General features: G+C 41.9%; 1 protein-coding gene across 2 annotated transcripts in view; it reads right to left on the bottom strand.

The window, feature by feature from the left end:
- The window catches only part of fam49a (family with sequence similarity 49 member A), a 32,269-nt gene extending 7,409 nt beyond the window's left edge, over positions 1-24,860 (bottom strand). Inside the window, exons 1-5 of one of the 2 annotated variants that reach the window (XM_023836821.2) lie at positions 24,693-24,860; positions 11,303-11,352; positions 2,196-2,275; positions 1,896-1,975; positions 138-259 (exon numbers count right to left, since the gene is read on the bottom strand). In XM_023836821.2, the coding sequence (XP_023692589.1) occupies positions 138-259; positions 1,896-1,968 (195 nt within the window). In that variant the 5' untranslated portion in view covers positions 1,969-1,975; positions 2,196-2,275; positions 11,303-11,352; positions 24,693-24,860. The remainder of the gene's footprint in view (positions 1-137; positions 260-1,895; positions 1,976-2,195; positions 2,276-11,302; positions 11,353-24,692) is intronic. The other variant, XM_023836830.2, reaches the window with a different exon arrangement.
- Between the last annotated feature and the right edge of the window lie 973 nt (positions 24,861-25,833).

The following is a 25,833-nucleotide window of genomic DNA, read 5'->3' as shown; positions in this document are numbered from 1 at the left end:
AGGTAAATGCATTTCTACCTGCATGCAGGCGTAGTGGCACAAGGTGCGGCATGCACACGCTACAGCGGCGTCCGTGTGCATGTGCCCATCCGTGCTCTCCTTTTTATACGAACGCATGGTGCTTAAGCCTGACATACCTCCCTTATCTCCTGGCCCGCTCCCTTGTATGCCTGCAGCCCTGACAGGATGTTCTCAGAGTCTTGCAGCACGGCGTTGACCTGGTTCCATATTTCCTTCTCACCCTCTGTTGGCTGTGCATCTGTCACCCAGGGGGTCGAGGACAGACCAAGGTGGGAAGTAGGGGGGTGGGGGGGTTGGGGTAGGCAGTGACAGCAGAAGCCATTAGACAGAGAAACTACGCAGCAAAAAAGCAGACCAAAACAAATCTTGGACCACAGAAAACTGGGTGCCATTTTAATCTATTATTCATATTCCCTGCTTACATTTCCACTTATAGAAAAGTATAGGAAGTACATATATAGGAAGTATTGCTTAATATTGAAATATGCTTTTAACTACCACAGATTCACAAAAAAGCACTGAAACAGCAAAGACAGCCCTACATTCAGGAAGACACCAGTTTTAGGGCAAGACGTTAATATGAGCCGACAAAACCTGACAACAGAAATGAGGTCTGATATTGACCCTACTCACACACCAGCAGTTGTTAAGTCACACACTGCTCGGGGAAGCCAAATCTTAAAGTCCCGGTTTGTCACACGCACTTCGGTTTAGCGAACATTTAGCAGCTTGCTAAGGCCTCGGGAAGTTCGTCAACATGAACCACTAAGATGAGATGCGTATAGGAAGAAAGCCAAGCACTGCAGTCATCGCAGACGTAAACAAGGGGAGACACAAATTACTTTAAATGCACATGCAGAACGCATAAGCGAACGAGTGCATCAAAAGGCACAAAATGAGCACCGTCAGATTAAACATTCGGCACTCTGTTTACGGCTCCATCTGAAAACATTAAGTTAACAAAGCCGTTCAGGTGGTTTTGTGCGAAAACCCCGCAGACCTGAATCCACAAAATTACTTTAATTTCCCGTCAGGTTGCCGGTGAAGATGGAACACTATCGGGATCCTTGGAAACGCATCTGAAAAATCATGCTGAAATTGCCTGAGTGGTAACCCTTGCTGAATGGAAGCAGAGAGGAAGGCAGTAATCTTCACAGTACGCAATACGAAGACAGGCAGGGCGAACAGCCACGTTAGTGCGGTAATTATGCAAATTGAGATTGCGTTGTCAATTCACATGATCCCCCATCAAGGGAAATAATTTGCAGTGTTAAGGAAGCATTTACAGCATTGTTAACAGTTTTCTAAAGTGGGGGGGGGGGGCAGCTCAAGATTAACCACCTGGCAAACTAAGAAAACTTTAACATTCTATATGCTATCATGTTAGCATAAAGAGCACATTCCAGTATTTCAAATGCTGCAGTTAATTTTGTAACTTCCAAAACACACGACTATAATTAAGCATGCAGAAAAATGTTAAAATTAATTATGTCAGACACATTACGAGTTACACCCTAAATGTCAGTTCATTAGTGGAATTTTAAATGTTAAAGATATCATGCATTATGAATTGGCAAAACAATCAACTTTCATTAAATAAGAAAATAACTATTTAATACCAATTTAGCAATATGCAGTCTGTACTTAGACAATAATAGAAACTCAGGTACAGACTGACAGATGGTACACCATTTTTAACACAATATGGGAACGAGTGGGAAAAGTGAAACTGGAGGGACATTGTTTTGCCAATTGGTGCACTGAGTTCTGCTATCTAACAGGCACTGGGGCTGGGTGGGGGGTGGGGGGGGGTAGCGATGTGGGGAACCAGACGACCAAAAGAAACACGTCAGGCCTATAGGCCCACTGCTCACTCTCAAAGTCAAGGAAAAAGTTTGGACCCTGGTGAAGCTCTGTGCAAGTGAGAAGTTTTAACAGATTCCCCATTTGGATTCTGAAAGACAAGAAGCGGAGAGGAGGAGAATGCAAATCACACATCCCGAATCAGCAGTGTCTTTCGGAAATCCCGTCCACGGCCTGGTCTCTCTGCGTAGCCCTCCAGAAAGCCGTAAATACAGACCACATGCTGACCAGGAATGGGAAGAACCCCAAGGTCCCACTTTCCCCCCCCCCATACACGTACAGACATGCACACGTCCCTCCTGAAAACTTACTTTCAAAGTCCAGGAAAAAATGAGGATAGTTTTCTATTTCTCTTGTTAGGACTTTCAGAAGATTACCCATCCCAGCAAACCTAGTGGGGGAGAGACGAGAACAGAAACATGAGGAGGAAGCACTGGGTCCAATAGCAGAAACAAACACGGCAACAGACAGCATAATAAAATTTTCATAGTAATAACAGCTGTTCAAGAACACACACACCCGCGGACAAAGGTAGCCAAGCAAACACAGAAACCTAAATCTGTTTCTCTGGAGATGCATCTTTGCAAAATGCCTGAGTGACATTCAAACTCTTAGCATTTCAGACGTACAAACATTGGACCTTTGCGGAAATTAAAATTTTAGGTTTTAACTTATGATTAATACGAAGGCTGTAAATACATTAGCATAACAGAAGACATCACCAAATGGAGATTGACAAACCTATGTGCTCCTTCGGCTGGCCAATTCATTTGGTACAATAGCATTTGCTAAAATCATCCTAACAAAGACTTCACCCATGGAGAATGGTAGTTCCACCAGTTTACCATGTATCTAAGTGCCTCCCCTTGGAGGCTCGCACATAGGCTTTGGAGATCAGTTTTATTAGGCGCTAGATACCTAACCGGACTGGCTTCATTAAAAGTCATGGCTCTAATAATAATAATTAACCAAGGGGGAGGGATGCTTGGCAAACTGTCTTTGGATAAAAGTCTGTAACGACAAACACGGACCACTCCATTCCTTACGACACCTTGTTCATTTCACATGCTTGAGCTTGAAGGCGCCGTCTGAGATCACCCACATTTTTGGAGATGGGGACATTTATGAATGAGCAAGGCCTGAAAGCAGAAAGGACCCCAAGAGCTGGGCTCAGAGTAAACACGAAGACCTCAGTATGTACTGCCGTGACACGAGGCCAAAATTCAGCACCCCTCTCTGCAACCCCCCTAAACTATCCCACACAGCACGTATTGCATTTACATAGTGATTTATCACAGGGCGCGGGCATGCTGTGTTGATTGCGGCCTCCCCGTTTTCATTAGGGGGAGACGCTCTGTCCACAGAAGCCGCATTGTGTGCCGAACACGGGGGACTGTCAGCCAAAACGGCAGGGGCAGAACGCTTGCGTGAAGGTGGACATTGTGTGCTTGTTTTGACAACCTCGCTGTGCAGCTCTCTGGATTTCCTATGCTGTCGGCAGCTTCTCTTTTTTTTGCCATCTTTGTCACTTAACGCAAGCCTAGGCTATTTAGTCTGAAGCGGCATGGGGGACTCCCCTACTAGAAGGAAAGCGCTGCCCCCTGCAGGATCTTTTAGTAATGCAACAGGCTTCCCTTCCCCTTTTCACTTCACCACTGTATTTTTCACTCAAATTTGAATAACCACACATAATAAAAGCTTAATATATGAAACTTGGTGCATTACGTGCACATTTTTAGAATTAAATCTTGGATATTTTGATGAGCCAAAACTGAGAAACCCATTATATTCAGTTAAATGCTTAATACATATTTAAACACTTCCCCCATGCATTTATCGCTGTTCGCCTGTGGCCTACCCAAGGAACAATAATGTATATAGGAAAAAGTCTATCATGGCAAAAAATAATCTTGTCATATTAACCAAGTACAAAGTTTGATTGTTTTCATCTCTGAGATACGTATTCCATGTGTTCCCTGCCACTCTCTCCGGTCCAGTAACCAATAACTACTGGCCAATTCTTGATTCCATATAAAGACTGTTGAGAATCATGCTTTTGCTGCTGTTGGACCAAAACATTGGAACGATCTGCCCCTAACTCTCAGAACTAACTTTTTTCCCCCCCCCATTCGTTTTTAAACGTTGATTAATCTTTATTTTTATATAATTTTTGTTTTCGCCTTTTATAAGGCACTAATTGATTGAATTGTTTGAGTTGTTGGTCCTTATAACGTTTGTCTCTTTGACCATTTCACACTGAATATCTGTGTGTTTTTGTTCATTTAATAATGAGCTATGATTTTATGGGTTTTAATTTCAAAATTTGTTTTTATAGTTCAATCTTTCTTTAGCCTTGATGTATCCTTCATAGTGATTGTCAACACGTTTGTCTTTGTAAATGTGCTATACAAATAAATTGATTGATTGACTGATTTTCACTCCACAAAAAAATTACATTCTAAGCTTTCATATTTTGAGGAGCCAGAGTAACAGTACATTGCCTCGTATAAGGATTTGTGAACAGCAGCAATTTAAAATATTAAGCAAAATGTTCCCAGGTAGTTGATGGTAGATATAAATCCTATGCCATTTGCATGGGATTGCTCTGTGATACAACTTGCTGCCTGATCTCGCCCTCTGGTGGCCAGGCACAGAAGTTTACATCTTTTTGGAAACTTAAAAGTCCACAGGTGCTAAGAAGTGCTTTTCAGGGAAGCAACTTTAAAATAAAATAAAAAAACAAAAAACCCCACAAAAAAAAAACAAACAAACAATCTTCCTGAATGTGATACAGGAAGGGATTCTTTAAAAATGACAACTGCTCTATTAAGCAAAGATTTAAGAAAATCACCAGAAAAAAGGCGAAAGCATGAATAAATCGAAAAAACTTTGAGAACCTACAACGACTATTTTGCAATAATTAAAAAAAAATGAAAAATGTATGTATGCATTGCTACCTAGAGCTAAAATAGAAATGGGTCAAGCTGGCAGACAAAGCCCTCCCACGCTTAACTCACATGATTGTGGGGCAATGGGGCCTGGGGAGGGGGCTGGGTCAATCAGGCCGCCTGTCAAAGACCCGCTTCACAGCTTCAGCGGGTGGTCAGAGCCAACAGCAGACTCCCCAGCAAGCCGCCGGCTGGCGTCGCTGCTGGCCTGGACTCACTCCTGGCAGAACTCCTAGTGTTGGATCTGCCCTGGCACACTACAGCCACCCCCCACTCTGCCACAGAGCAGCTGGTCAGAGTCTGAGTCAGACCATCAAGTCCTGTCATGTGCCGAAACCCCCCTGCACACACACACTCACACAAACTTTCCTCAAGAAATGAAAACTTTAAAAGGAAGAAGACTAAACCATCCGCTTGATTTTCTTCGATTTTCTTCATCCTAAAGATGGGGGTGGGGGGGGGGTGGTGGTGGTATTCCCCAAGTTACTGGTTTTGATTGCCACTGAGGCTCCCAAGTGCAGTTCAATGATGCTACAGTGATGCCCTGAAGACTCACCAGAAAGGTTACGAGTGGCTGCAATTTCCTCAGTACCCATTTCCACATTGCAGCGATTGCCATACCTCGTAATTACACATCAAGGGCATTTTCAATGACATTCTGGGGCATAATATGCCTGAGAAGGAAGTACGACATATGATTTCTAAGTTTATATAAAAACTGAGATCCTCTGTACTAGAGGTCGACCGATGTATCGGTTTTGCCGATTAATCGGCACCGATAGTTGATTCCCGGAACTATCGGTTATCGGCAAAAATCCACGCCGATAGTTTTTCCGGGTTGCGGCTGAGAACGGTCCGTTGTCCTTATACAGTGCGAGAGCCAACATATATATCTATGGCAAGAGCCGCCTCTATAGGCGAAAATCGCTGTAAAGCACATGCTTTTGTTTTGACACGTGATACTGTTAGTTGCAAGGAGAGCGCAAGCTGCCTGGAGAGAGCGCGGTGCACGGACAACGCTGACACTTCAAATGCACGTTTAAAACACAGACAGCGAAAAGGTATGTATACAGTACACTACAGTACATGTTTTCATCTCAATATAAAGTAATTCATTTGTTGATTAGATTCTGCATTGGAGAAAGAACAGCAGTATGTTTGTCGACAAGGCTGAGAGGACGCTAACATTAGCAGTACATCAAGCGGTTAAAATAATGTGGCAAAAATACACGCAAGTCCGACCCAAATGTTTAATGTCATGATTGTTACCATCAGGAATGCATTCGATTTCAGTTCTTTTTATCTTCAGGCACAGGGTGCGATTTGCCGGGGGGATGGGGGGGATCCGACTGGAGCGCTTCGAAACAGTGAATCTTTTTGCGACGCAGTGTTTTACTGATTCGGAGTTTCAAAAAGCTCTGTTGATACTTTGCTCACCTTCTCTATATAATATATTTGTTGTTTGAAATGAAATCATTACTATTATAGGCCTAACTTACGATGTTTTTATTAAATTTGTTATCACGTAATACAGCTCCCTTCGTATTAAAACCATTTCATGACGTGACACTCATTATCTGGTTCTTGCCTAAAAAGACGGGTATATAATGAGCGTTGTTAACAGATTACACAAACAGTTTGGTCAACCTCTGCCTATGGAGAGAGAAAAAAGTTTTCAAAATAGAAGCAAATATAGTGGGAGACTACACATATAATATACATTTATATAATTAATATTATATATAATTATAATATTATATAATTATATAATTATTATTATAATTCATTTTGTATGTAACTTTATTTATTTATTTGGAGTGTTACTTTTTCTTTCAGTTTGAAAGCATGTCTTTAATTTACCTCAATATTTATTAATATATTCATATTTATTTCATATAGCACATTTTCATGATTCAGTACTGTTTTTTTGTTTGGTTTTTGTAATAAAGTTTAGTACTATTTTACATGTAGTGTTGTGTTTTAATTTAGTTTTTTTTTTTTTTTTTAAATCCAGTATCCATTTAAAAAACTATCGGTTAATTAATCGGTTATCGGCAAGTACGGACCAACCTAGCTATCGGTATCGGTAAAATTCAATATCGGTCGACCTCTACTCTGTACGTTTACTCATGCGGTTAAGCACCTTCAGTCCACTCCAACCTGCCACCAATCTTACCACAGCTACTTCTGAAGCCAGCGGCTCTCTCACTACACATCAGGTACCTAAAGGCAGCCTTCTTTATTCGTATCCTGTCATTTCCAACTCGTGCATTAAATATATACTTGCTACTTAAGACTTAAAATTTGTCCCTGTTAATCCAACAGCATCAGGCTTAAAATTTAGGTTCAGGAATTTAACCCCTATATATTCCTGATTCTTTGTGGGAAATTTTATATGACGATTATGAAAAAGAAGAAAGAAAAAAAAAAAACGGATCCCTACCACTGATCATATAGGAAAGACAGAGCATCAGAATGATTTCCTGAGCTGCAACAGGACAGTGGCTAGACAAACAGCAAAGGTACAGAAGCCATAATCCAGATGACTGCAGAAGCCACTCTTGGACCCTTATGCAATGCCCTCATCCTAAAGTTGTTTGAAATGTGTACAACTGACAGGTATATAACAGGTCAGAGCTTTGTGTAAACTGGATGTACAATTTTAGCAACAGGAAAGAAAATTAGAGGAAAATGTCTAATACACCTTCCTTAGTGCACCTGAAAATTCTCCTTTATTGAATAAGCTGTGCGAGCTTCAGAAGGGAAGAATAATCACAAGGTTCTAACCAGGGCTGTGGAGTCGGTAGATAAATGCTCCGACTCCGACTCCTCAGTTTCAAAATCTTCCGACTCCGACTCCCCCACTCCGACTCCCCCACTCCGACTCCCCCACTCCGACTCCTCTGTATGTATATACTATGCTAATGTATTTTCTACATCCATTGAAGGAAAGGAAGGCAACATACATGTCATTTCACCACAGAACTACTGGCTAGGAAGCCAACACTCTACTATAATGCCAGATTAAAGACAAACACAATGAAAACAAGGTTTCAAGGGTAGCGCATAGCGAAGGGGAGCCGACGGAGCTGAGAACACACCAGGTGATTTTTCAGGCGTTTGACGCGTGATGACTCGTTGAACGGCCGAAAAATCGGCAGTGCATCTGTAAATGTATGGGGGGGCTTTAGGCTAGGTTCACAGTTCCCTGTAACAGTGGAACACGACACAATGGAAAGCGGTGCCGCACCTTACCTGTGCATTACATCCCATATAGTGACGCATACAGTCAATGAAAAGCATGCTTCATGGTTACTTGACATGTTCGTTTTGTGGTAACATTATGCACTGCATGCATTGGGCTTTATTCTTACAGCAGAGAAGTAGTTCGTTATGACCGTTTGTGAATTGGGACATTTCAACTTACTTTTTTAATTCCCATTTAAATTTAGTAGGAGTCGGAGTCGGTTAACTTTTTGCCAACTCCGACTCCAGGTACCCAAAATTGTCTCCGACTCCGACTCCACAGCCCTGGTTCTAACACACCCAAGTTGTCCAACTGTTCCACATAGCTCTGACGCAACTCTTAAGTGTAATTACAAAGCCCAAAAACTAAATTTAAGGAAATCACATTATCAAATTCCACTTGTCATTGAATCCCAGAGAGAAAATGTAATGGAGTATATTGTATTTCAAAGTTCAGAGTACTGCCAAATCTTCCTAGAAGTACCCAAATACAGATACAGTTGACCCTCCTGTATCAAAACTTTCCCCATCGCAATTTTGGCATCAAATCAAATGGGAATTTTTTGGGAGTTCTGCAAAAGCTGCAGGCAACACACAAAGGCCAGCAGATACAAAGTTGAGTATCTCTCTATTGCATAAAATGTGTACAGTGCTGTTTCGAAGGACACCAAGTGTGTGTCCGAAATCACGCACTTGCGTCAGTGCACTGAGATGTAGTGCGTACTGCGCACTTCCTTCTGTAGTGCACACTACCATGGGTAAGTGCTGTCCTAAATGGAACACTAACGTTTTGCACTTACCGGAAGTGACGGACTAGCATTGATCGCGATTCTGGAGGTTCAATAACAACGAGTAAGTAACATTTACAAACTTCAACATAGAACATTTATAACATGTATAACCTCCGACCGCCTAACCAGCTAAAAAAACTGCTAGCATTTACGTGTGCTAACTCTTCTAAGTCGATATAATCGATAAAACCCTAACCCTAACTCAAACAAATTATCTATAACTGTCGTCAGAGAGTGACAGGCTACACACCGCAGTATACATCAGTAAAATAATTTTATTAACATTACTCCACTTGGGCTTGCGTGTCTGTGTTGTTGTCCACCATTATTCAACTTTGAAAACTTGTCAAAAGTCCCTCCCCTTCCACTATGTAGTTAAAATGGCGTCCGTTTAGTGCGAGTAGTGTCCATCATTCTGCACTGCGTTTTCTGCCCGTTTTCAGTGCACCATCCGGGTACTTCCAGTGCACTGAATTTTAGCTTAGTTGTCAGGGTGAACGCACTACGCCCTAAAATCGTGCACTAAAAGTGCGCAAGTGCACGATTTCGGACACAACCCAAGAGTGTTTATGGCAGACTGTCATGTGATATCTCGCAGTGATCTGTGTATCTTGCGTTTCCTTTGCTTCACTCGCCAAGGGGATCAAGGGTACCAAAGAATTTAAGACAGTTTTTCCAGATCACGGGGGGCCTGGACCCCTAACCCCCATGAAATGACAGGGTTGACTGTACAATACGTAACTTGTGTTGTCAAATATTAAAAAGGTAAGCCTACTAAACCTTACAGAAACTCAATCTCAGAATCTAGCACGAATGAAAAATGCCTGATAACCATATGTATCTTCCAAGATTTTTAAAGGCTGTTACTCTTTTTCCTGAATAGACACAAGAGGGCACTGCTGAGATTCCATAAACTGTAGAAAAACAGTAGTCTAAACCGAATCAGTCAATGGAGATCACTGGAAGCCGAAAGTCCTAGCTCAATTTGAGGTCAGATGGAGATACGCGCAAAATTACACATTCTAAAACTATTTTGTCTGCGAGGGCTGTTAGTCTACCCTTTTCAGGAGGTAGCCTTGTACTCTACACAAGGGCTGTTTCCAGAAGAAAATACAGGCAGGTTCATCAGCATTTTCACACAAAAAGTACTCTGCAGTCTTCCACCAAACAGCAAGTGCCAATGCAATTGTTAAACAACAAGTTAAATAATTGTTAAATAAACAGTAGTCTTCCATGTTCCATGAGCCTACAGATATTAAAAAAAAACATAGAATGACAAAGACATTAAATGTTTCCCCAAGCCCTAAAAGGACTTAAATGATTTTACACATCTCTGCTTTGCACTCAGGATCAGCTCATGAGAAAAGTTGGTGCCAGTCTGCCTCTAATGCAAGCACAAAGGAAAGGGAAATGGAAACAGCAGCATTTTGTCTGCGTGTGGTTAAGTTGGCTTAGATGAGTACTGCAGATTCACAACGGCTTCCTGTCTTGCATACCAATTAAAACAATGCAGGACTACCTGCTGACAGAAGCCTAGGGCACAAGATGGAAAGACAGGACAACGACCCGGGTTAAGAAGCCTACTCTTCTTCCAAATGATTCATGATGAGCCCTTGCAAACGAGAGGAAAGACTGGTGGGACTGCCATGTGCTGTGCTGTTAAGAGAAATTGCATATACAGCCATTGATGTGATGAGGGCACATTAACCAAAGAAACATGGATCCACCCAGTTGCAAAAAAACCACCCAACCCTTTCTGGAAAGAGCAAAGTTAGTTTGTCCAAAAAAGTTACAGCACCAATCCTTCCCAATAACTCATAAATACTCAGAAGTGACAAAAGCACTCTACCCAACCCTGATGGGGTTTGATTTAGCTCAAAAGGCAGGGGTATGTCATAAACAAACAAGCCACATATGTCCCTACTATGGAGGTACACATTTAATTTTGGGAACAAAACATTTTACACAGTTGCAATCTTCTCAATTCACTTATGATCTCAGCAATGTTGAGGCACATTCAACCTGCGCTTCAACAACTTCTGCAGATGCACTGAGCACAACAGCTTGCATTCCTTATTTAATCAGGGCTTTGTTGAACGAGTTAACTCCTGATAATGACCTGTTAGCTGAACCGGTGGACCCCCTTTTTAAGGGAATAACATCACTTACTTGCAGTCCCTTTTGAATTTGCCATTCAAAGAAATTCTCACCAATCACATCACACCAATGTGCATGGCTTCATAAAGTTTCACACTGAATATTCAATTTCCAAGCTGTAAGGAACCTGATAAGCCAATGGACTTCTGGTCACCACTGAATAACTTTCATCCTGGTCACATGTTGCACGAATGCCAGAAGTGGCATAACAATATCATCATCAACCCCATACCATGTTTTAACGCAAACTGTAGAAATACAACAAAAGAGCATTACCTTATCTGGTAAACTGGTCCTCTTTTATATCATTCGCTCGCTCCGTCTTACTGCAAAAAAATAATAATAATAAAGTTATTCCACTGCAACAGCATTACACACTAGTGCACATTAAATTGTTAATTCAGTCATTACCACTTGGAATAATTTATAACCTGGAACGCATCCACCAGAATGTGCTGTTCCTCTGACTTCCTTCCCTCCGGGTTAAACACATCGCTAAATTATTCAATGCGGTGTAAGTGATATCGCTGTCCTTGCCGACAAAAGGAGATGATTAGAAACACGTCCTCTTTAGGCTATGTTGAGCCTACCCACATACCAAATATCAAATGACTGTCGGGGCTACTGAACAGAAGTTAATGGTTACAAAACACAAGTGGCTTTCAAAAGTCACAGGTTGTAATCAATTTTCTAGTGAGATTTCCCACAAACATAAAATGTGTCAGATACCATGATTTACGGTTATCATCAGTAGTGTTGGGTATCTCAAAAGGAACAGAAAGGTTAGATGTGCTGCAGTCTTTCTGCATGTTTTCTGGTTCCAAATTTATCAAAACGAAATAATACAGGTTAAAAAAAAAAAAAGCAGTGACAGCCACTGCATTACAGACAAAAGCTGATCAAGGAAGTTTTCAAAGCTATATTTGCCGGTACAATGATGCCACCAATCACTAGGCAAGCAAGCCTCAGCTGCAGGATTTCAGCTCCATTCTGAAATAGACTATTATAAATGAAGGGGATACAGGGATATGCCAGCTCAACTAAACCAAAGATTGATTAAAACACTGCAGGTTGAGCTGAACAGACAAGCTGCACAAACTGATCAAGTGTCATCAACAACTACTGACAAGCAGCAAGACAATCCATGTTGGTATTTCTGTTCAAGCAGGGCTACAAGACAATTCCTTATTGTTGCTGCTGCTCAGACATGTTTTCCAAAGCCATCTTCACACCTTCAATTTATGTAACTGGATTTATAGTCTCTCAGGTAGGTATCTTCTCAAAACGGCAATTCTCTGTGGAAAGTTTATCACCACTGATACACAAGATAAAATCCTTATGACACCAAAAAGCATGATGGGACATGTAATTCTTTTTAGTGTTTTAAATACAAAGCATTCTGATGTTTCCAACACAGGCTGATCTTTTCATTATAATATAAAGCAGTCCTCCACTTCCCTCCCTTCACTCACAATTTATAAATGGAGAAGTACTATACTCTCACTATAGCACACGTGACACCAAAGCACACCACAGAATAACAAAGGCGGCAAACGGATTTTGTGGCAACCGGCCTGCAAGAGCACTGCTAGTGGGGCACCTTCCTTATATGGAATTGTCCCTCTCTATTGGGTGACATTACAGCCAGTCAGAGCTCCCGCATCACACTACACGAACCATCTAAAACAGTGGTCAAGAAACTGGATCAAAAGGTTGCCAATTCAAATCCCAAAGAAAAACACGAGTCCATCAACATGATGGGATAAACCTTCACGACGCGTGTGGGTGCCCTCCCGTGCCCATTGATTCCAACATCAGGCGACAGACATCAGCATGCCTCACATGCTGAGCAACTGATTTTTTGGGATAAACAGTTTTTGGTTAATAATCTAGTCAGCACTTAAGCAAAACGTTCCCCTTATTAAAACAAAGTATTTTCTGCTAACTAATTGCCTCTCATCACATTACTTCTATATACTCAGTGACAAAAAAAATGAAGTAATGGTCTGATTTGGATGTAATTTGGTACATGTGCAGACCAACGATGGGTATGTAAATGATTCAATTTGCAAGAAGCTGGCACGTCCAGTCACCAGACACAGAGGACGTCTCTTAGAGGCGTTAGACAGCATTAGCAGTACTTGACAGAGTTTGATATGGGTCGCATTGTGGGTTTGCATGAGGCCAGGTGGTCGTATCGTGCAATTGCTCGGCACGTAAGGTATGCAGATGTCACAGTCACCCGATGTTGGAACCAATGGGCACCTGAGGGCACCCACACACATTGTGAAGGTTCTGGTCGCCCAAGACAGACCACACCAAGGGAGGATCGTCGTATTGTATGCCAAGCATTATAGAACCCCATGACATCTGCGCCTGCCATCCGGGCACAGGTATTGGAATCTCTACAACACCCCGTGTCATCCCGCACCGTGTCTCGACAACTGGCATCAACCGGACTACGGGTTCGCCGTCCCATGCGTATGCTGCCGTTAACACCAGCGTAGAGATGGCTGCGTTTGGAGGGGTGCCGTAACAGGGAGGCATGGGCTGATGACGAGTGGCGTCCTACCATGTTCAGCAATGAATCTCGGTGCTGCATTACCACGGATGACTGTCATGTGCGCGTATGGCAGTGGCGAGGGGAGAGGACCAATCCTACCAATGCCGTGGAGAGACACACTGGCATCACTCCTGGCATCTTCATGTGAGGATCCATAGGGTACAACTTCAGGTCATCTCTGACAGTGATTCGGGGGACTCTGACTGCACAGCACTACGTCAGTGACATCCTGCGTCCACATGCCTCCTGAGACAGCACCCTGGTACAGTCTTTCAACAAGACGACGCCCGTCTATGGCAGGGGTGCCCAGCTCCAGTCCTGGAGGGCCAGAGCCCTGCACATTTTTGGGTTTCCCCCGCATTTAACACACCTGATTCAACTCCTTGTGCCAATTATCACACAGCTCTTGAGCTGAATCATTTATGGTGGAACAGGGAAAGAACTAACCTACACCGGGCTCCGGCCCTCCAGGACTGGAGTTGGGCACCCCTGGTCTATGGACTGCCTGCGTCATGTTGAGGTCCTCCTGTGGCCAGCTAGGCCCCCTGACCTTTCCCCAATCGAACATGCGTGGCAACAGCTCAGACGTCAACTCAGACCCATTGCCAATCTGCAGGATCTTGAGGGCTAGTTACAACAGCTGTCGGCGGAATTGCCACAGGAGAGGATACAACGGCTGTATGACTCCCTTCCTCACCTTATCCAGGCCCGAGGGCATGTCACAACCTACTGACATAGGACCAGCAGTGGGCTCATACTGCCAACTCTGTTGTTTGTTTGATCAGATATTATAATCATTGCAATAGTCACATGACCTTCCACCACATACAGATTCATCTCAGTCCCACCACTCCGCCTGAGTTGTCACTGAGTGTATATTAGAAAGCCACACAGTAACTCACCTACCTAGCTGCTAAAACAAGGATCACCACAACCACAGCACTCCCCATGATGAAAGCAGATAAGTTATTCTCTTTGCCTTATTCTAATTAAAAAGAAGAGTAAATGAAACTATTTGCAACTGCCTCCACCAGCACACTAATTAAATCTTTAACAGAGGGGCAATAAAATGCATCAAAAGTACAATACTGAAGTTCATACACAAACTACTTAGAGAAGCTGTTAATTTGCAGAGTATGTCACCTGACCAAGTGCACCTGGTGTAACAGATTGGTTGACAGTGAGTTTGGTGGGGGTGGGGAGGGTGGGGAGAGAGACTGGCCAACCCAGTTCTGTTTCTGTAAACACAACCACCTTATGAATAGCTGGTGGTTTCTATGGCAACAAGAGGCCTTATTTAAAATTTAACATTAAGTATGGGAGGGCTGTCAAGCACACTTTTACAAGGGTGAGCAAATTTCTTTAAATTACTTGCTTTTGCTTAGCTGGTATAGCCATGTTAAACTTATACTAGACATCTTTGCAGAAAGGCAAGCTCTAATTTTAATGCCTCGAGTACAGTTTCAAATGAGGCTGATATGAAAGACCTTTCCATTGGCCTGTCACTATACCAGATGACACTCGGCAAGTGGTATATTAGGGTCATCCTACATATGCAAAATCCGTCAGTTATCTTTAGAGAACTTTCAGTAATGACATCATCAGAGTAACTTCTGCTTAAAACATGTAATAAGTCACCTCAAGCATAACTAAAGGTCGAAACACAGCTTTCATTCGCTTGAGGTAGCAAAAAGCTCCAGATAGATGGTGACAAACAAACCTGTGACTGTCAAACAATGGGCCACATTGAAAACCTGTGAATAGCTGCCCATCTAACTAGCCTTTCAGAACGTTCAAACGGCTCTGTGTATTGTCCAGGTCATTTACATTCCAGAACATAGTTATTGTTCAGGGCAGTTCTGGGTGTTTTTTTTTTTTTTGGGGGGGGGGGGGGCAGCCAGCTGTTGCCTCGAGAACAGATGAGGTACATAAAGACTGACTGCCCATCTCAAAGTGGAGAAGGTTATGAGCTGCATCATGAAGTTGTGGTGTTGAATCCCAGTGTATTCTTATTATAAAGCGACCCTCATCAGTGTCAATGATTGATACGGATAGCAAATTATTTCTCCTTTGTGGGGTAGTGCCACATCTCTGGTGCTTTTCCTTTTAAAGAAAGATGGGCTGATCCACATTTTTTCAGTTCCGATCTGATTCCGATACCGATACAAGAGTTCTTTTTACTTCAAAGTTTTAATATAATAAATAAATTATACATTATTAATATTTTAAAACTAGTATATACGGATGGAAAAAATGTATGCCAAAAAAATCTTTAATTATGCTACTAGAAACATTCATATCATACTGCTCCCCCTCGTTTGTACATCTTGATTTAAGTGTTTGAGAAATTTGCTGTTAAATCTGAATATCTTCCAAGCTAGAATATGCAAGTGGCGAATGCTTAAAATGCCCCAGTGTTTCTCCCACTGGAAACAGCATCACTTACACTTCGCTGTGATCACAGCCCCTCATGTATCACAAGCTGCAGCGAGTGCGCAGAACAACCCATGCTAGACTGTCAAATCATACATTGCTTTGTTCATATTACTCTCATTGTCGCGCACAATTGCGTGTGCTTTGTTTAGTGGAATTTTCCACTAAATGCTACTCTCACTGCAAATTGCTGTGCTACTAGTTGCAGTTAAAAGCGTGAAATACCTCCAGATCAATCACATACACTCTTATGTGATGCTCTTATGTTCCCCCTAATGAGAAGGGTATGACGTCACAGCAGGCAGAAGTCACTGCGCTCACACCCGCTGAGGGGCAGCGTTAGCGTTCAGCTTGAATGCCGCAAAACACACATCTAAAATGTGAAAGAGCTGTTATGCGATCGATTGTACAAATATACTATATATACACATGAAATAGGTGCTGTCTTTTTAGAGACTGCCAAAACCTAAATAAGTATGTATCGGTCATATGTCACGTCACGACATATGTCACGGATGGCAGATACCCGATCCGTCAAATAGGTCTGGATCGGCACCAATACAGGTCCGAATATCGGATCGGCGCATCTCTAATTTTAAGAAACCAAAGCATTGTACCTTGTTGTCTGACCTAGGGTCCAAGTTCACCACCCATTCCCAGGGTATCTAGTAACTCCCAAGAAATGGTTAAATAAAATAACTTTTAATACAAAAAATAGAGATATTTTCTAATAAAGCATACAAAATTCAACATTGCTGAAAACTTTAAAACCATTATAATGCTCATCAAGTGCAACAGGGGATTCAGACTCACAAATTACAATCCAGAATTCAACTTAATTTCATCCATCGGAAGTTTACACACAGACATAATCTATGCTTATGTGCACTGTGAGTATGCCAACATTTTATAATGCAAGCTCCAAGTGTGTTGCATAACCCCATTTTCTCCATTCCTGTAGATGGCATGAGGAAGACACGAGTTCACATATGCAAAATTGTCTGGACTTACTGCTCACTTGTAATTGCACGGCCAGACACCTCCAGCCTATTACTGCTTTACATGCAATAATCGCATGGCTTCAACACAATCATCAAAGTTCTTGATACCACAATCATATGCCTAATCACCTATGACAATACAATTACCTACAGTGAGGATGGTAGGGTCACCATGGGACTGCAGTCCATTGCAATGCATGAAGGAATGGTTCCAAAAGTGGCAAGCCTGGTTACATTTAGGCTAACATTGTCGAAATGTAATGATGCTTTTAATTTTGCAGGTGGGAGTCTATTGTCCACTCAGCTGTACTGTATGATACAAGTATATTGTAGGAATGTTGTGTAACAGCCTTGGGTGGTGGATATGGATTTAAGTCGATTTTATATTTGAGGTTTTAAAGTCAAATACAGAATATTTTATATTATCCTTTAGCAGCAACAAATTTTATTTCACAAGGGAAAAATAAATATTTTGATCCATACACAAAATTGCTCCATGTGGGTTGTGGGATAATCAAATTATTTTTTGATTTGATTTATCACAGGACAAATTCAACTAGTAATACTACCTGAAATGCCCATCCCTGTAAATCGGTATCAGTCAAAGATTCTACATTGGTGCACAAACTAAAAAAAATAAAAATAAAAATTTAGATCTGGTTACCTGATTTTCACAGCCAACGCGATAATTGGGAATTCAGTCATTTCTCTGACTAAAACATTACTTCAAGTTGTCATTTCTAAACAAACACAATCACATCAGAGGAAAAAAACACAGGCCAATAAAAATTATACTGAAGATAACTTAGGGTAGTACATCTGATGGCCAGCATAAATATCTGAACAAGGTAGCCCATTTTAATCTTAGTGAAAAGACTATTCCTAGCAGATGACAAAGTACATAGCAAAGGACTTGTTGCACCTTTGATGAGAAATATGACACATACGGATATGTGGTAGGATCTTAACAGAAACACCACCCAAAAGCCAATCTGAATGTCCATCTGAGGCCCACTAGCAGAGCCTAGCACACTGATAGCATATACTAGTGCAGTGTTTCCCAACCCAGTCCACGTTTTTGCTTCCTCTCAGCTCCCAGCGCACCTGTACCAGATATTCAGTGTTTCTGATTGGCTGGGAGCTGGGAGGGAGCAAAAACGTGGACTGTCCAGGGTTCCCCGAGGACTGGGTTGGGAAATACTGTACTAGTGGACTGATTAGCTCCAGTGTGTCCAGTCAATACCTAGAAATTGAACCCAGGACACACAACACATCAAGGTCCTCTCTAAAGCAGGGGGCGGACAGCTGTCACTACAATTAACACACATTCAGTTATTCAAAACAAGTACAGAATATAAACTGATGCTTTTCCCCAAAAAAAGAACTATTTTTCTATGAAATAATTACCATTTAATTCTAACCATGCAATAAAGAATCTTTTTACAAGAGCAGCCTGTGCAAAAAGGCCTGTGTGAACATTGTCTGATTGCCTCACGCTTACTGGTAGTAATTTCACAGAAAATGAAAGAGGAAAAAAAACCACCCTAATGCGTTTTTTACAGAGACAAAAAAGCTGCTGTTAGCCAGATATTTTGTTCTCTTTGTTCAAAGAAATTATTCCTGAAAAAGCAAAGCCTGAGCTAAACCCTCCACTTACAGGACACCGGTTTGAAGCAATTTATATTTTAGAGAAGCACAGGCCATTGTGAATCACACTGGCTCTGAAGCATGTTACTTCACAGCTCAAATATGCACGACATACGAAAGAGCAACGCTGTGTGGCTCAAGTTTGTCACCCTGGGGAAATGCTATGATTGTAAAAGACCACAAGTTCAGGTGCAGGCCAAGAGCAAGGCCGACCCTGGCATGGTGACCAAAACGCAACCTCATTGGTACTCCGTGTTAACACACAGGCTGTTTTGTAACCAGCCCTCCATAAAAGCGTTATGGGTTACCTAAATGTTCCATTTGGTTAATGCGCATTCAATTCACGCATTATGCAAAACTCACAGCCAAACACAGTGACACAACATGTATTTTTAAAAGACCTCACTAGAGGGATGCTGAAAATCACAACAGACAGTGTTAAAAGCAGAATCCCTTCCACATTTCATGAAACTTGATAGTAATTGCATCCAGACAAACATATATATGGGCGGAGTTTGTTCCTAATATGGCCAAACCCCTAAATACTCTCCACCATCACTGGCCTGCCATTACACCAACCCACTCTCCCCAAAAACACTTGCTGGAACTTATTACTATTCCCAGTCATGACCACAAACAATTTTACCTCCTAGGGAAAAAGACCCCCTACAAATGTTATGAAGCTGGAGGTGGGAGTCAAAGTGGGGGCAGGCATGCAGTGGAAAAAAAATAAAAAATCCACATGCAGAATACTTGAATATGCAAGTGCTGGTATTCAGCGAAGGGCTTCTGTCCTGGTGCTCAGGCCTGCAGCCGGTGCCCGCGCTCCTGGCTGAAAGACTCCGCCCACATTCCACAATGGGCCTCAATAGTGCTTCTGTTCTGGGGACTCAAGGCCTCAGAAACACGCCAGCACAAAGGGGCCATGTGTGACTGTGCGAGTACGCGTGCATATCGTTTAAAAAGACTGTAAAACTAGGCCCGTGTCAACTCCACTATACCATGACCATTCTGGAGTTTCTAAGCTGACATGAGGAACGGGAGCCCATTTTCAGCTCAATCACACTAAATAAAGTAAAATGTCTCAAAGGCAGATTGTATTGTGTTATTCAACTGCCAAAGCAGGCTCTGGGGAACAGAAATTAATAATGGGTTGTTGACTGGAAATCATATACAAGGGAACAAAGGCCTACACTGTTAATTTCCACAACTACTGCACTGAAAAAGAACTGAGATGTTTTCATAGAGAGATTACTTTCACAACCATTTTGATAGCACCTTAAAAGAAGAACTGAGGTATTTTTTCACAGGATGACCTAGTGTTCTCTTTAAAGAAAGAAAGAAAGAAGGAAAAAAAAAAAAAGGGCGACTGTTCACATAAAAATGGGCTCTGTTTCACAGGCGTGGGTGCACAAGGCCTATGGTCGCACGGAGGATGACAGACGCACAAATGCCAGTGGGAACCCTTTTCAAACAATCTCAAATCCAAGGCTGTGGTTCCGATGAAGGCATTAATGCCATGAGATGAAGAACCCTGCCTCCAGACAGATTCACTGCTCAAAGCCTGTACAGATATTAGAATTACAATAACTTCAAAGAAAACTTAAGTGAATGCGTGAAATCTGGAAATCAGCCAAAGCTTTATAAATTATCACTACATAAAATTCTGAAATGCTCAAGGCATTTCAATACTAAATAAAGTATTTTATAACAGCATGTAATTCAAATTCTAATAAATTAAATACCCACTGTACAAAACTAATTTCCTACTCTATTAGCTAGAGATGCACCAATCCGATATTCGGACTGATATCGGCGCCGATCCAGACCTATTTGACGGAACGGGCATCAGCCATACGTGACAGATCAAAAAAGACAGATTTAACACGAAATGGGAGCTATTTGTACAATCAATCGCACAACAGCTTTTTCATATTTTAGTTGTGTTTTTTGCGACATTCAATCTGAACGCTAATTATTTGCTAGTCATTGGGTGTGAGCACGGTGACTTCTGCCTGCAGCAACGTCATGCGCAAACCCTTGGCAGTACGAGGAGCTTAAGAACATCAGATAAGAGGGTGATGATCTGGAAGTATTTTACGCTTTTAACAAGTAGCAGCACGGTGATTTGTAATCTTTGTAAAAACAAAGGGGCGAGAGTAGCGTTTAGTGGAAAATCCCACTAAACAAAGCACACGCAATTGTGCGAGACAACATGAGTGCTATGAATAAAGCAATGGATGATTTGGGAGTCGCTAGGTTGGGCTGTTTTGTGCACTCACTACAGCTTGTGATTCACGAGGGGCTGCGATCACAGCAAAGTGTAAGTGACGCTGTTGCCAGTGGGAGAAACATTTTGGGAAATTTTAAGCATTCACCTCTTACGTATACGTATACTCTCCTAAAATATATTCAAATTGAACCGTAAGCTGCCTCAAAAACGCTTAAATCAAGATGTACAAATGAGGTGGAATAGTACGATATGCATGTTTCTAGTAGCCTAATTAAAGATTTTTTGGCATACATTTTCTCATCTGTATTTACTAGTTTAAAAGATATTCATAATGTAAAATTGATTTTTATTATAATAAGATCTTAATGTAAAAAGAGCTATTGTATCGGAATCGGATCGGAACTGAAAAATGTCAATGGGCACATCCCTACTATTGACCCTGACATTTCAGCACAAAAGATTTGCAGAGGCCAAAGACAGAAAAAAAATTAACCACAAAACAGGAAGCTCGCTGAATGATCTACAGGCAGAAATAAAAACAGGAGAAGTATGACAGAGAGGAGCAAGGCCGTTCACCATCTACGGACAATGTGTCTCATCTAATTTCTGTTTTTACCTCTACTAATAAACTTGTATGAATCTTGACTCAAGGGAAGCCGATAACGCTGCAAGTTCAGTTCTGATTATGGATGCCTACCAGTTGAGGACAAGCTCAGATGTTGTTTAAAGCAAAACCTCCCGAAATGAAAGTTTTTTCCACCTGAACAGGTAAAACTATTCGAGGAATGAACACCAAAGGGTGGCACCACACACCATATATAAAAAAAAAACAAGAAATCAGGAAATGGGACTGACACTCCGATGAAACAGCTCTCTGGGGATTAGAACATCATCCAGATGGCTCTGGTTGGCGGCCACAGCAAACACCATCATGCACTGGGGTTGGCTTTAGCCATCTGAGCTGTAAGGGCTCTCATCTGTCCTAGTTATCAGCTTGACTGGCAGGTCTGCAGTTCTCCCACCAAATAACTTCACAATTTCACTTCTGTTCAGTGCAACTGATGGCAGAAAGCATGAGACAAACCCAGAGCCATTCTACATATCAGGCAAAAATGCTGCTAAGAATATTCTGAGCCCATAACCAACATATTTCCATATAACAGACAGCACCCATATCTACTCAATCCCATTCACCTAACCAGTTTCAACACATCACAGCTACCACCTTTGAGTCTTTGGTATTACTGTGGCTCAGTTTAAAAGACTGGATGGGAAATCCAGTTCCCTAGAGAACCTAGCCCAGCTATGGGGAGAGGCAGATTCAATAATCATCACTCTGATGAACTAATGCCTTAATGAGTCAGACTGCAGCAAGGCACGGATGCATGGTACTGTACTGTGATGCTACAACCAAATAGTATGCTGCAGAAACATCTCTTTCATTTACTTGCCTAGGTTAAAAGCCATTTTCATAACACGTGCCATTAACGTTGGGCTCCAGGCTGACTGTGACCCTGTACTGGATAAGGAGCTATGGAAGAGGAATGAATGAATGAATGAATGAATGAATGAACGGACAAAATTCTGGAAAATCCTTATCAGAAATACACCATATATGTGCATTGTATGCAACAGCACAACATATGAATCAAAAGTTATATCAGATTTTCTGCAAGGTTATTGCCTTTTGTAGGCAACCGTTGAGTGCTGCTGCTACCCAGCGTCTGTTCAGATGTGGCCTGAAAACATCACTGTCAGGCATCACATTTTTGTAACGTCACATCCTGTTATGCTACATAAATCTGAGACCAGACAGAAAACCCTGAAAAACACTGCACACACAGACTCATCACTAACTGAACCATGAGAAGCTATTTCCCACACACTGACATACTTATCCTGAATTGCTTCTTACATAGTGTACATTTAAAATAAATGTAGTTTTTAATAGATAATGCCTTGTTTAAGTTTTCTAAAATGGCAAGCGCTCAACTAAAATAAAACATTGTGTAAAATGTATACATCACCACTTCATAGTCAGTCTTCCTCAAACACAGCAATGCAATCGCATTGGCCACATTTAATTTTTTCTTTGCCAAGAGGCCACTGAGTTCATGACAACCAGTATAACAAGTCGTCACATACATTTACATGTTTACACTTCACAAAGAAATTACATTCTTGTATTTTCTCAACTTTACCTTTTTCTCATGAAAACCAAAACCATGAGAAAATTTGAGAATGCTACATACAATGCATTATGCTACATTCTGCGTGGAACTAGTTCAACACAAATGTTTACAGTCATCACAACGGGACCAGCAAACATCCCTGGATTTCTTAGATACAGTCGGTCCGTGTTTTTCCCAAAATAATTTGTCTGACCAAGAAGGAGATAATTACAACTATACATCTGCAAGAAATCCCTAACTTTGTTGGTTACTTTTAAAACAAAAGAAAAAATGGAATGGGGGGGGGGGGAGGTTGTCACCATTAAAGGCTCAGCTGTTCTTGTAATTGCCTCCCCAGCCAAAGACAGCATTCCAAAACAGAGGATCAACAACAGCATCTGACTTCTGAGACTCGGAACATGTGCAACCTGCCAGCGATTGCAATGGGTTATGCCCGTCTACATCATCCAAGCGACAATTTAAAAAAACAGGACACACACACACTGTCCCGCCTGTCCTGAACCTGCTGATGGGCCTCCAGGGTAACGTGCCGATCACGTTCCCAGGACTGGTAGGCCGCAGCCGTTCCCTGGCAGGGGGATTTGAGGGAAAGAACAGCTGCTCTGGACTAACCCTGGCAGCAGCAGCCACATAAATTCCTACGTGGATCGCCTGGATTACAGTACAAACTAAAACAAAAAACAAGAGATTTTACGACCAGTCACTGCCGCCCTGTTGATGATTATTTTGCGAAGGACTCTGACATTTAAACATACAAAGCATATAGGTGGGAGGGGACAGGGGGGGTCACATAACATCACACACCAACAAGCACATGAGGAAGGGTTCCACAGATAGAAGGATGCATCTAAGGTTATCTGCGTCTGTGAGTCTGTGTGTTCACGTATATCCCTATTTAGGGAGACAAAATGCCCACCAGTAAGAAGCACCCGGTAGGCGGACAACCGGCGGCGATACACAAATACGATCAGAATCGGCTGCAAAAAAAAAAAATCATTTAGAACTGCTATTGTAAGAAAGCCAAGGAGGTTCAAGGGAAAAAAAATAAACAGGCTGGCTAGGACGTTCAAATACCCAAATGACTCAATTCCACTGTGCTGGTGAATCCACTTTAACGGATGGCAAGCCACTCGTTTCCTGTTATCATCCGCATAGCTCTCAGCAACGTGAAATAAGTAACTAAACTAGGCGGCTGGGTTAACTAACTGAACTTAAACCGGCTAGGTAGCCTGATACGGCCGTAGGTGTAATGATGAAAACTTGATCGCTATCTTTATTGAGTGCTTTTATTATTGCCGGTACGCACCTCACCGTGAAACACTAGACCTTTTGCGGTAAATCAAAATTCTGCCACTAAGTCACACACTATACGCATATTTATAAGTTCTCCCCCACGATACAGCGCGATTTCCCCCGGTCAGTAAACCCCGGCCGGCCGGTTTCCCAGCGGGCCGAGCCCGCCACGGAGCACAGGCGCCCGGTTCAGGCGGACCAGCGTGACACCGGAGCCCGAGCCACGGTCCGTGACGCCGAGCGCGAGGCGCCCAAGAGCACACACACCGGACCGAAAGTCGAGCCTCAAGGGCGGAAAACTTACCGACACGTCCGCCGAGTGAGATATTTACAGCTTCTGACAGAAGCCGTTAAACAGAAGAAGGAAAATGAACCTAAAGCTTCCAGAGCCAAAGACTTTCCCTTGGCGGTTTAACCACACTCACACGCACCAATCTTTTTTTTCGGTACCCCTCCCTTACATACGCAACCAAAAAGCAGTAAAAGCGAATTGTAAGCTCAGATGTTCATTGGTTAATATAGCCAGCAGTCAACTCCACAACATCCAATTAAACTTCAGAGGGAGATTCTTTTTCTGGCCAATGGGAAACTTTCACCAGGTATTGGGAGTTCATGATGTGAGTTATGCCTTAAGAAGTTTTATTTTCCTAACTGGCACTGGCAAAAGATAAAATTATGCAATACAATGCATCGGCATGGCTTTATTAATGACGTACTATACTTAGCAAAGTTCAATGGTCGTCTTAGCTTTGTTCACTGTTTATGAAAACCACGACTATCTAAACCTGTTATGAACTTAAATCTGTATGTGTTCATGCGACAAGCATGTCAGTAGCAAAATGTTTTGCTTGAGAAAAACCGTGTGAGCTACGATACAATGACCATGGGTAAAAATTGCATTTTGATCAAAATGTCCTTCAGAATTCACCATGATGATGAACATATGTAGGGCAGCTTGTTAAAACCAGATAAAACAAATCCTAGCTTTTTAAACACCTTAACGCGTTCATAAGGAAGAGGATTAGGGCCAATATGAAAATATTATTTGAATTCTGACTTTAATCTCAGAATTCTGAGTTTAGAAAAAAAAAGTCAGAATTCTGAGAAAAAAGTCAGAATTCTGAGATTAAAGTCAGAATTCTGATTTTTTTTCTCAGAATTCTGACTTTAATCTCAGAATTCTGACTTTTTTTTCCAAACTCAGAATTCTGAGATTAAATTCAGAATTCTGAGAAAAAAGTCAGAATTCTGACATTAAAGTCAGAATTCAAATAATATTTTCATGGTGGCCCTAATCCTCTTCCGTACGTTCAAAATAGGTAGCCTAGACTGAAAAACAAATCATCACTCTAAATATATACGTCACAGAAACGGATTTGATTGTATCATGGTCCCAATCAGAACCTCATACACCTTGCGGACTGTCTGGGTCCTCTTGGACTTTT

This window comes from Paramormyrops kingsleyae, chromosome 19, assembly GCF_048594095.1.
Source record: "Paramormyrops kingsleyae isolate MSU_618 chromosome 19, PKINGS_0.4, whole genome shotgun sequence".
NCBI lineage: Eukaryota > Metazoa > Chordata > Actinopteri > Osteoglossiformes > Mormyridae > Paramormyrops > Paramormyrops kingsleyae.
The sequence above is the reverse complement of the archived record's forward strand: the minus strand, read 5'-3'. Positions and strand labels throughout refer to the sequence as shown.